The 13,434-nt window shown below is 39.2% G+C and overlaps 1 protein-coding gene across 2 annotated transcripts in view; it reads left to right on the top strand.

Moving 5' to 3' along the window:
• RNF128 (ring finger protein 128) overlaps positions 1-13,434 on the top strand; it is a 101,082-nt gene that overhangs the window by 72,734 nt on the left and 14,914 nt on the right. For both annotated transcript variants that reach the window (XM_075007625.1, XM_075007624.1), the window contains exon 2: positions 4,391-4,638. In XM_075007625.1, the coding sequence (XP_074863726.1) occupies positions 4,391-4,638 (248 nt within the window). The remainder of the gene's footprint in view (positions 1-4,390; positions 4,639-13,434) is intronic.

Here is a 13,434-nt window from a genome sequence, read left to right as displayed (position 1 = left end):
AAATAGACAGACTCTTTGTGGTGTGGTCAGGACCTCACGCAGGAACAGCTGTTTTGACACAACGCTTATCCAAGTGGATTGCAGGTTCCATACAACAGTTCTCTGAGATGTGTCCCTGGGGGTACTGCACCACTCTCCCATCCTCCCTTCTGCTTGAAGTCTTCAGGGACTTCACATAGAAAAGGAACAAAGGAGGGCTGTGCCATGTGCGTACTCTGAGCAGCACCAGCTCAAGACATTCAGTGCACGGGCGGGGTGGGGATTGCTCTGAAAAGCATTCCGATCTGTAGTGCTGTGACACACTGAGATCTGAGTGGAGCTCCCACAGGGACACATCTCGGAGAACCATCATTACTGCACAAAGTGAGTAACTTCTCCTTTTGAATCTTTTGCTAATTGCTTTTCAGAATCTTTTTTGGCCTGCCTGATCATACTGTACTTGCCAGAGTTCATGCTCCTATTTTCCTTAGTAGAATTGGACTTCTAATTTTTAAAGGATGCCTTTTTGTCTCTAATCACTGATTTTACTCACTTTAGCCATGGTGACATGTTTATGCTATTTCTGTGGGGCTTTTTGTTGTTTTTAAAAGGGTGAGGCTGCCAAGGTGCTGATACAAAAATAGCAGTGCTCCTACCACTCATTTTAATTTGGGGTATGCATTTCATTGGAACCTCTTACGATGATTTCAGAAGATTCCATGCAGCTGTTGGGCATTTCACTCTTTCAGTTTTCATTTAATTAGCTTCCTCATTTTTGTGTAGGTCCCCTTTCTGGTGTTGAATGCTAGTATGATCAGCTTCTTTGATATTTCCATGCCCTCTGAGCCCCATGGATGTTAAATTTATAATATTACGGTTGCTATAAAAGAGAGGCTTCACTGTTTTCACCTCTTGGACCAGATCACATGGTCTGCTTCAGACTAAATCAAGAATGGTATGTCCTCTAGTGAGTTTCGAGACTGGCTGCTCCAAGAAGCAATTTTTAATGGTAACTAGAAATTATTTCTGCATCCTGTCCTGAGATGACATGTACCCAGTCAATATGAGAGAGCTGATAATTCCCTATTAGTAAGTTTTCTATTTTTTTAGCTTCTGATCTCCTTGAGCATGTTACAATCACCATTCTGGTCATGTGGTCGATGGTGTATTTCTACTGCTATATTATTATTTAATCCTAGAATCTCTATCCATAGAAATTCTACGGTATAGTTTGTCATTTTAGATTTTAACTATATTTGACTCTGTTTTCTTTCACATATAGTCAACTACTCTCCCATATCCCCCAGCATGGTCAGTTCTGTCATCCTATATGTTTTTGTACTCTGGTATAAGTGTTCTGTTGATTGTCATCATTCTCCGTCCAGTCTCTATCGTGACTGTTACAGCAATATTCTCATTTAATATTAGGTACTCAAATTCACCTATCTTAATATTTAGACTTCTAGCATTTGTATAAAGCACTTATAAAATTTGTCACTTTTTGATTATCTGACTTCATGTAATGTAACCGAAAGGGACTCTTTTTCATTTGACTGTTTCTCTTTGGCTCCTAGCTTTATTTTATCCATTTTTGTCACCTCCTTGTACAGGATACAGAGAATCCCAGTTAATAGATCCTTCTATATGGAATGTCTCTGCTCAAACTATAGAGATCATGGTGAAAAAGGATAAAAATATAAGTTGCACCTCTCAAATCTAGGACAAGAGAGTCCTAGGACTGAGGCCTGAGTAGCATTCGTGGGCTGGTATCCGGTAGCCCAGCCAGAGATGGATAGGCCAGGGCTAGAGCTGAGTTGGAGCCCCCTCCCTGTCCCATGTCTGCCGTGGAGCAGGCTGGAGTTGGAGTCCCCACCTGTCCTGTAGCACCCCTGGTGGGGGCACGGCCATGGCAGCCCCCAGGAACGCAGGGCTGCCTGATGGCAGACCTCCACTGACCCAACAGATTCTCTTTTGGGGGATCAGTCAGGTCCTGACCATGCCAGACCAGGGGGTAACTCCAAACAATTTGATTTGTTGTTGGCATAACTGACCTTACTTATTCTCTCTGCAGTTAAACTTACAAAAGCAATAATCCTTACCTTTTAAAATGACTTGACCTGTACTTAGTCAGTGTATCTACTTGTAACACTTACAGCTGGTGAAAACCAAAAAGCAGTCAAGTAGCACTTTAAAGACTAGCAAAATAGTTTATTAGGTTTATTAGGTGAGCTTTCGTGGGACAGACCCACTTCTTCATACCATAGCCAGACCAGAGCTCACCTAATAAACTGTTTTGCTAGTCTTTAAAGTGCTACTTGACTGCTTTTTGTTTTGATAGTGTATAGACTAGCACGGCTCCCGCTCTGTTGTTATTAAAGCTGGTGGTATATTAGATGCTGAAACAGTTTGGGATGAGTGATATGTAACCAACTTTGATGCATAGTTCTCATCACAAGACATTTTTGAATATTCAGCAGTTTGGAAGAAAAGCCCTACATCAATTTGTAGTGTAGTGAATTCCTTGAGTACTGAGAGAGAAATTCAGTAAGAGGAGAATCATAAAAAAAACCCTAGAATCAGCAAAGTCTGGGTGAGGTTAAATGGTAGTCTTATAACAATAGTAAAGGTGAATGATCATAAAGCTAAGTATGGCACCTTCTTAACCAGTCCTGCTTCTTGTGTGGATTCTGAGCCAGAGCTACTTAATTTACTGACATAAATGTCTAAATGGTTGTACTGCAGAACCAACACAACTCGGCCATGAAGCTTTCTTATTTAGCTAATGTTTAACATAAGATTTTTATCTTGATTTATTTACAGTGTGGGGGAGGACCAGTTGGGCTGGGTACAATTTGAGTTGCTTTTTCTGCTTCACTCCTGCTTCCAGGAATTCATTTTCATTATAAAATGTTGTAGACACTTAGGCCAGGTCTGCAATAGGGGATAAGTTTGGATTAAAATATGCAACTCCAACTATGTTAATTGTGTAGCTGGAGTCAAGGTACCTTGATTCAAACTCAGGTGCTGTTCCCACAGTGCAAGGTCAACAGGAGAGATGCTCCCATTGATTTCCTTTAGTCCTCGCAATGCTCTGGAAGTTAATCTTCCAGGGTTTGATTTAGTGTGTGTGTACCAGATATGATAGATGAAACCCCAGAAGATGACCTCCAGAGTGGTGTTCTTGGGGTAGGTATAGGTGTGCCCTTAGACAACTATTGAGATACTTTTGGCTGAGCTTGTTGTTTCCTATCACTTACAATGAAGGAGGTTGTATTCTGGCTCATACCAAATACATGACGTGTAGAAAAGGAACTGCAACCATTACATCAGAAACACACCTTAACTGACTTGTTGTCATGGGTGAACTAGGAACCACAGCCTGACATGAAACTTCTGTGTTGACTATGTAACACTGATCCTTCTATACGTCTTGTAAATTGCAGACACTTGATATGGTAGTCACTGGCTACATCTACACTGTTATCTAGGCATGTGATTATGCTAATGGTGTACACATAGTAGTGCTAGTTCTCATTAAGCTAGTGTGAGTATAAAGAGCAGTGTAGCCATGATAGCATGGGTAGCAGCAACAGAGGCATGCCAAGTCTGTATTCACTAGTTTCCAGGGGGTTTGTTCTCTACATGGCTCAGCTGTGCCTCTGCACCAATGGATAAATCACACTCATAGTGTGACATAGAGTAGACATAGCCAGTGAGACACTTGAAAACCCACAGAAACAATTATCTTTCATAGGACACCTGGGTTGAGTCACATACCACATTTCTTGTTGAAATGTAGACACCAAGTCTTTTACTTTAGCTTAATAGACTATTTTGTGTCTGAATGAATTATGCTCAGTAGTATTGCCAAACTTAGGAGGAAGAGGTAAGAAAAACAGCCACAGAAAAAGGAAATCAACAAGCTCTTGGAATGGCACATCATCAAATACTATGTTCACAAAAGAGCTTTTAAACCAATACCTACAGTCATACATAGAGAAATAGGTACCTGTGATAGTGGCTCCCTGGGAAGTGAACTGGTGAGGTTCTAAGATACATGTCAAAATGCACACGTCCATAGGAAATACCCTTGCTCCAGCTGTAGACCAGTAACTTAAGCATTCCATGTCATATGGCGCATGGTATATTAATTATTTTGAAGTACACTTGTTTACCTAGTTTGTGGGTAACAAGGAGGTTAATGTTTCAAGGTGAAGATAACATTCGAAATGTTAACACTAATCAACTGCTTGTTAACATCAAGTATTCAAATGGTCAGTTGGAGATTGCCATTTTACTCTTTCTAGTGTTGAAGGTGAAGCAATGTAAAACCACTGTTGAACAAATTGACTCAATTGCTTCTGCTGTACCATAATTTGAAATTGAAAACCACTTCCTCTTCTCTTTACAGGGGCAGGAGACATTGTTGCAATTATGATCAGCAATCAGAAAGGCATGGACATCTTACGCCGGATTGAGAGAGGCTTTCAAGTGACTATGGTTATTGAAGTAGGGAAAAAGCATGCACCCTGGATGAATCACTATTCAATCTTCTTTGTCTCCGTGTCATTTTTCATTGTCACAGCAGCAACTGTGGGCTACTTCATTTTTTATTCTGCTCGAAGACTCAGGGTTGCAAGAGCTCAGAACAGGAAAGAGGTTAGTTTCTCCCACGTTTGATGCTTATTTATGTTATACATGAAAAGTGTATTGGGAAGAGGTTCTGGGGCTACATCTGTGATGCAAAATAATAAGGCTTGAATCCTGGGTCCTGGATTGATTTGCTCTTGAACCATCCAAACTTGTGAGTTCCTATGGCCTGGATCCAAGACCAATTCCAGATGTGCATAGATGGAAGGGGGATTGCAGTGCAGACATAGCTTTGGAAGCTTTCATTATGATAGCTTTCTTTCTGTGAAAGTAACACAGAAAGTTCCCTCTTCATAATGGCTATAATATAGTCAGAGTCTGTTGTTAATATGAAAACTTGGTAGCAATGGCTTCCAAACCTGGGAATATGGTATTACTAATCCCCAGCTGTTTATGCTGTAGTTGGTCTATCCTGCTGAACCAGTGCTGGTTTCTGTCCCTTAAAACTTTTTTATAGAATTTGATACCATCCGAATTCATGCAAGTAGTGGAAGTTTCAATATTTTATTTGTGTTTATTTTAACCCCCACGATCATCTAATATGTTATGATAGTACAGACCTCAGTGTATCAAAAGCTGCTAGTTCTAATAGGCTGGCTTCCCAGAGAACATTAAGACCAACTGTCATCTGCCTCAGTTGTGGAAAAAAGAGCATAAGTTTACATCATTCATGAGCTGTTACAGGGATGTTAACGGGCATCTGTTTTCTCCCCACTGGAAGCAACTGAACATTCATAATAAAAATCATAGATGTAACGCATGTGCTTTCCAGTTGTTCTTATATTACTGTGAAGCTTATGTACAGTAGAATCTTTGCAACTTGCACAAAAATAGTAGCTTTTCCCTACCTCAGATTCAGTAGTAGATGTAGTAGTTTCCCTACAGAATGACACCACAGGTAGGTGTAGGCTATACATGAGCAAAGTAAAATTGGAGAGAGAGAGAGAGTGTGTGTGTGTGTTCATTTGTTTTTAAAATCTAGTAATGAGCTACCCTCATCACTAGCCAAACCAGTAATGGGTTGCTGTAGTAAATACCCCGTGATTTCAAGTAAAAGTTCTTATTGCTTTTCATGGCGTGGGCCAAAGGATATACTGACACTTGAAACAGCAAAAAACATTCCCCTTCTTTAAAAATTCATGATTTAAGAAGGTTCTAAAAGCTTAGTCTTGCAAGTTCTATAGCGTGCTTCCTGGGGAGGATTATAAATGCAGAATGAGCAAATACAGAAGTTACTTTAAATGCCTTGCTTAGAGTCGCTTTTATACTTCTTTAGGTGGGACAGTATGAGGATGCTATATGTCTTTAAAATGCCAGATATTATATGCCCAAGACTTTCCTCCAAAAGAATTACAAAAACCTGCTTTTTATTATCTGGAGCACTTAATAAAACATATGCTCCACTGTCTTGGTTGTGCAGCCACTGTAATAAATATTATCGCTTGAGCTGTGACATGTGTTAATGCTGATATTAGCTCAGGTGATAAAGCTACATCATTTTCAGCTATTAGAATTTCTTGTTTCCTACTCTGGTAAAAGATATAATCCAGAGAAACTGAAGAGTCTTCAAAGCCAGATGCACATGTGAGTTTCTTATTTTAGGTTTTTTAGCAAAGGAGGAGATTGGTTTAAAAATTGAATATTAATAAAGCACTCCATCAGAGGAAATTACTGACTTTCAACTCCTGGTGTGAAAAGCAGCACAGGTGTGATGTTTACATATTGCAGAACTGCAATCTCAGGTTTTAAAGCCCCATCAGGGACTTGTATGTAACTTGTTGACTAATTAGAAACTCTTGATTTCAGTGATGCAGTAACCTGTGGTCATCTAATTCAAATTAAGTCTCCAGCTTGGCTGTTTTACCCTTAATATTCTAATCACAAAGAGCTCCTAAAATCTTGGGGGTAAATCTATAGTGGGTCTTAATTTGGTGTGAGAATCTAGTCCTGTTTTCTTTTCCCCGTGGAAAGCATAGGTGAATGATTGTAGTCACTACTGACCAGAAAGGCTGTATGTGCTAAGTATGAACAACGCTTTCTGTAACGTCCTTACTGCATCATTTCGGAGCCTATCAGAACATGTGATCCTTTCTGGGGACTTTGGAAGAGCTGCTCTCTCTTACTTTCTTTACAGGGCTGCTGTTAAAAGACCAAGTCTTGTGGAGCTTTGAAAAGAGGATCTGATAAACAGTTCTCTCCCACAACCCATTGTGCCCCACTTCGTTACAGATTTAGTGCTTGGATACTTGTGGTTGATAAAACAACCTGCTGTTCATCTCAGACGATTTCATTGATAACCTGCCGCATAATTCCCTAAGTACACTTTGTTCATCCAGTCCACAAACTGGATAATGAACAGTCAGTGAACTAGCTCAAAACTAAAGAAACATGTGACACAGTTACAACATTCTCTGTAGTAGCAGATGTAATCATACTTTTATGATCATATGTAATCATAACCTGTTAGACTAGTGAGTAGAGAACCTGACTCAATTGGAATGTGGCCCATATCCAGTTAACCTACATTACCCTCTCCATTCCTGGCAGGCTGTACAGTTAGAAAGATGAGATGAGCCTAAAATATTTCTTACGACTCTAGCCAGGACAGCAGAACTTCAGTTATGTGTGATTATTGTAGAATTTTAGCTCCAATTGAGTTTTCAGTATGTATTTTGAGAACCTCTTTCTATGGCTGAGCTCTTTGCTTGTGGATAGTAATTCTAGTACGGAGCATCTCCAAAGTATATGGCCATAGGTATGTTAGGAGATCTACTGCTTCCATGAGGCACAAAAGTACACCAGATGAGGTTCAGATGGGACATCTGTGAAATGGGCTAGACAGGCTGCTAGTTTTAATCAAACTAGGGGCTTAATCTTTTACATAAGACTAAGAGGCTATACTGTTTCAGACCAGTGTTACATCTAACCTAGTATCCAGTCATAAGAACAACCATACTGAGTCAGACAAAAGTTCCATCTAACCCAGAATCCTGTCTTCCAAAAGTAGCCACTGACGGGTGCCACAGAGGGAATGAACAGAATAGGTAATTATCAAGGATATGTCTACGCTACAGCAATCTTTGGAAAGAATTTCTTTTGAAACAGTGCATCCACGCACAAAAAAAAGCAGATCAAAAGAGCGAGCTGCTCTTTCGAAAGAGAGCATCCACACAGCCTCTGCTCTCTCCACAGAACGCACCAGGGATCAAAAAATCTGGTGCCATGAGGACTGCTCTTTTGCGGGTAAGGCCCATGGATTGTCTACAGATGTTTTCTTTGGAAAGAAAGTGTTCTTCCTGAAATGGGAGTGGAAGAGTGCTTTCAAAAGCAGTGCCGCATTCTTTCGATTTAATATCAAAAGTGCTTTTTGTGTGTAGATGCTCCACTGGATATTTTGAAAGAGCCCCTTCTTTTGAAAACTATTTCGAAAGAAATTGCTAGTATAGATGTGGCTCAAGTGATTTCCTCCTGTCACCCATTCCCAGCTTCTGACAAAGAGGGCTTGGAACAACATTCATAGCCATTGATGGACCTATCATCCAGGTATTTATCTAGCTCTTTTTGAACCCTGTTAAAGTCCTGGTGGTCTTCACTACATCCTCTAGCAAGGATAGGTTGACTTTGTGTAGTATGAAGAAATACTTCCTGTCTTCAAAGAGTGGCCATTGTCTTTTGTTCCAAAGGAAGTGAACGGAACAGTCATCAAATGATCCATCCCTGTCATCCAGTCCAGCATCAGGCAGTCAAAGGCCCAGGGACAAGCAGAGCATGGGGTTGAGTCCATGACCACCTTAAACAACAGCTCTTGTGGGACCTATCCTTTATGAACTTATCAAACTATCTTTTGCCCTTGTATGTCATCTGTAAATCTCTTCATTATCAGGCACTTTTAAAACATAAATGTTGAAAGCAAGGTGAGGGGGATGTGGAGGAATACTCAGAAGCTATTTTTTGAAGTTGCTGAATTAGACAATGAGCAAGTTTTTGTCGGTTGGATGTAGTACATAGTCCTTGTCAGATGCATACCTTAAAATTTATTGCATCCTACTAGGAGCTGATCAGTACTCTGGAGTATGGGGGTTCACATTTCTTAAATTTCATTTTCACTTCTCAGCAGCTATGCTTTTTATTTATATTATTTTTATTCAGTTTGGCAATGGAATTAAATAAACAAGTAACACATTTCTTCTAAACTGCACAACTCATATATACCTAATTTAGATTCAGGCTGAAAACTAACATTGGGAAGAACTGGCGTCTCATGTAGTAAGATAGCTTCAATTGATCTATTCAGTATATGGAGCTGAAACAGCGCATCAGAAAGAATTATACTCACTAAATTTAATCTTCAAATCCAGACATTTCAGGTGGTCATTTCTCTACCATATGCCAATAAAAGGTAATTATCTTGTAAAACATTACAAAAGCTAGAGGGGAAATTTGGAGTATTCTTTTTTTTTCCCCCCTTCTCCAAAATTATAACACTTGAAGCTTTATCAACGTTACTAATGGATAGATAAACGATTTGTATTGTGAGGCAGATTTCTCTTCAGTGAACATGGGCTAACATAGCATCTTTTAAAAAAAAAAAAACCCAAACCACCCTCATTTATTAATGTTTGGTGTGGCCAAGAATGTTCTTGTTGAATGAATGCCAATGCTATGTACATATAAATTGTGCAGGAATGGATCTAGTTGTGCAACTTTTTATTTGCCCCTGAAAGCACTAAACATTTGCTGAACAGTACAAATAAAAGCTATCAGCAATCTTTAAATACTTCCCAGTCTTTGACTTATGTTGTCCTCTGGTAGTCATCCTTGGAAATGTCATAGTTTTTTTTTTTTTTATACAAGCTTTTGCACAGACTATTCAGTACTCTTGGAGAACATGTGCTTTGGAGTGGGTTTTGTGGTGATCATTCAATATTCCAAACTTCAGTTGTGCTGGAAGTGACCAATAACTGCCAAACAGAAATGAAAGATTTTTGATTACTGGGAAGAGTTTCTTATACAACTTCATCAATATGTAATTCTTAGCCATTTTGAAAATGGCAAACTGTCTTTGAGTTCAGTATTGTTGCATCAATAGATCTAACTTCTTGCTGGACTCTAATCTAGTCTTTATTCCAGTATCTGCTTAAGCAGAAAACCTGGATTGCATGCAAAAGTTCAAGAGAAGGTCAGCAAGAACTGGAGTGAATTTGGGTATTGGACAGATGGAAGAAAGCATTCTAACGTTTTGTGCTGAGCAAGTGTGCTTTCAAAACTTAAAGCATTGAGTTGCTCACATGAATGGCATAGTCTTATCCAAACTCACCTAACAATGAAGCAGTCATGAAACTACCTGAGTAGTAAATCTCATAAACGGTATTTCATTATTTGGCTAATCATGCTTTTTGGCTGTTTTTAGTTTGATTATTCTTAATATTCTTCCTATAATTCTAGTTCTCTGGAACTGATCAGTGCTGGCTTCTGCTCTTTCCCCACACTCTGATCTTGAATTTTGTTTTCTATTCACAACAGAACCCTTTTTACAGTACTTAATTATCAGAACATCCCTTGGTGGAAAAGCTGGGTTTGGCTGTCTGCCCAGTGAATCATTAGTCATTAAATGACAGTTTCAAAATGCCTTCAGGTCCATCTTGCAAGTTAGTAATAAAACGACTGAAAAAAGATAGATGGGATTTGCTTATTGATTTTAGCTGTGTAGTTTGTTTAAATCTAAATAGGAACCTAGTAATTTCAAACTGATACCTTAATGACATACATGCTAACTTTACTTTTTAGGTAGAAAAGTCTGATTTTTTTTTTCTTGTGTTGTAGCAGAGTTCCACCTATGTGGTGTGAATTCCTTGGCAAAAATAGAATGTATTTGACTGTGAACTTTACTCATCATGAAGTAACTATTGATAGTACTTAGTTTACCATAATTGGTTCTAAGTTTACTCTTACGTGGGTAAATGTACCAGTTACACAGCAGATAATCTTTAACTATAGAAAACTGGATAACAAAAGACTAGAAAAAGATTCTTGTGAACATAATTCCATCACTTGCTGTGCAGAGTCCTTTACTGCTCTTTCAGGAGGCATACAGTATAGGGGAGAGGTGGTGAACATTAAAAGGCTACTTTTTAAAACAAAACTTGACACCTTCTGTTTTGCAAAAACTAGAAACACTTTCTAAGAGAGGACTTGAATATCATGTATACCAGGAACTCTATACACCACTTAGACAAAGTAAAGAGACCTTAAATGTAAGTCAGAATTGGGCCCAGTGAGTGTACAAAAGGAATTATTTGCCTGATCAGCAAAGCCTTAATGGGTTACAGTAAACAAGGATGTCATTTCTGGATGTTAATACGTTCAGAATGGAACAAGTCTTCTTACACTTAGAACTGTATGAAGTAATAGCAGGTGAATCTGTAAGAGTCAAATGGACTGTAACGTAAGAGCCATGAGGGCAGTCCTGATTAGCAGGATGCTGGCACGTACAGGATGTTATGATTTTCAAAGAGCAATCGATACTACTCTTCCACTTACTCTGCTACTAGTCCATTTTAGCTCACTGGCATCATGAACTAAGTATTGATAGTACTTAGTTTACCACAGGTGGTTCTAAGTTTAAACTTAAATGCTGTCATTCAAATTATGTAATACCTCAGAAGTGACCTACTTAATGTGGTATGGTAAGCAAGGTGACCTACATCAGGACAATGCCCAAGTTCATGGGAACAGTAATTAAATCTCTGCACCTCAGGGTAATGGAGCTTGGCGTGTCATGCAGTTGATGTCTTGATCCCTGGCCTGCTCATTTGAAAGAGCAGGGGTATCTCTATTAAAAGAACGGATTGATCTTTCGATCTGCTTTTTTGTGTGTGGATGTGATCTTTCAAAAGAGAGGTTTTTTTGGAAGATCTCTTCTGGAAGGAATTTTTTCAAGGATCGCTGTAGTATAGTCACAGCCTATGTAGTGTGGCTAATATAACATAGGACAAAAGAAGGTTTTTCTCTAACATCATTCTGAGTAATGGCTGAAGCCAACATTTGGTGAGTGGGCTGCACAGTCCCACACCAATTTAATCTTGGGGACAAATTATAGACCATTGAAAGCAGGAACTCGTAATAGAAAATGTGCAATACATAGACAGTTCTGCTTGTGCTGCTTTAGTGACAGCATGAAAACTTTAAGACTGTATGTGAGGCAGACTTCATACTGTACTCAAATATGGCAGTTGCAGACAGTGACACAATTCTAGCTCTCCATAGGCTATGGAAGTTCAAGACTATTGTGTAACAGAGTGATTTCTAGACTATTTCCTGCTCTTTCACAAACTGCTACATTACCACAGGGCCGAATATTTGAGAGAACCAGGAGACCGCAGGTATCTCTGACAAACAGGATCTTAGGAGAGAGAATGCATAATGAAACTTCATCAGAATTGGACACCTAGAAAAAATGCAAAGTTTTATTGGAGCATAAGGTTTGGTGGGCAGACGCACGTAACAAAGTGGGTCTTTGCCCATGAAACCTTATGCTCCAATAAATCTGTTAGTCTGTAAAATGCTGCAGGACTTGTTGTTTTTGCTGATACAGACTAACATGGTTACCACTCTGATACTCCTAGGAAAAATTAGCTCTGTAGGAAGGCTTATGAAGGAATTCACCAGCCTAGCTCCCAGAGATGGCATTGTGCACAGCTGACAGCCCAATTGATAACTGGAAATATTTTAACTATTTTCAGAGTAAGGGACTGTGCAGTTTCTAAATTTAAGTCAGCATGGAAGTTTAGCTAGTAAATTACTGAGTGGGAATTGTGGCACTGATGCCAGTTCTAAATTGTCTGCACATGTGTATCTGCTATTTTAATGAATTTCTTTCAAGATTAAGCCTCTACACTTCTTTCCTTGGTATTGATCAGCAGTTGATGTTCATGGACAGGGTTTATCTTAACATGAGCACTGAGAATACTGTACCTGGTGGTGAAGCCTCTAGAGGCAAGGCTCTGTTTTGGAGCTCCATGCAGGAAAATGCCTTCTAGATTCTGTGCCTCCCCCTTCCAAAGTTGGAACTCTCCTGAAAATTGCTGTTACTTAGTCTAGTGCCCTACGTATGCCCACTGGTCCTGTTAACCTTGATGTTAGAGGTGACTCTGTCAGTGCAGTTTGTCAGCAAGAGTCTAACAAGCTCTAATTTGCTTAGACAAACTCAAAACATTTTGTTTTAAAATGGGTAAAGTCAACCGAAACTTATGTAATGTGACTATCCTGACACTAACCATCTAGATTAGATGCTGGCATGAATTTTACGTAGTCCTCCTTCAGTTGACATGATGTAGAAGACTATAAACTGGATATATGCTGCTCTGGCCAATACAGATATTGCTGTATATTTATATTTTCACAAGACTTTACCACAGTCTACATGAGAACTCTGTGGAGGTGTTTGTCATTCATAGAGCTTTTAATCTATGTATGGTCATACAGACTAGCTCATAGGACCATAGCAGAAAACACGTCCACGTGATCTCAACTTCAGAAATGCCTTAAAATTATATCTGATTTTTGTCTTCCCTAACCCTTCAACAATTAGTCTTCATTCTAATGGAAACAGCAAAGTCACACTAACAAAACTTTTAAATCCATTTGTAGTTGGTTCAGGTTTTCAGTTTTAAAGGTCAGATTTTGTCAGTCTGTTCTAGCTGTGTTCATGGCCTCAGTGTATGTTGTGGAAGCTACACCTTGTTGTAGAATTGTATTACGCTTTTAACCCTTTACTGTTGCAAAGATAATTTCTGAAGAGTCCTG

Source organism: Carettochelys insculpta, chromosome 13 (assembly GCF_033958435.1).
Source record: "Carettochelys insculpta isolate YL-2023 chromosome 13, ASM3395843v1, whole genome shotgun sequence".
NCBI classification, from domain to species: domain Eukaryota; kingdom Metazoa; phylum Chordata; order Testudines; family Carettochelyidae; genus Carettochelys; species Carettochelys insculpta.
This window is presented reverse-complemented; position numbering and strand designations above follow the sequence as displayed.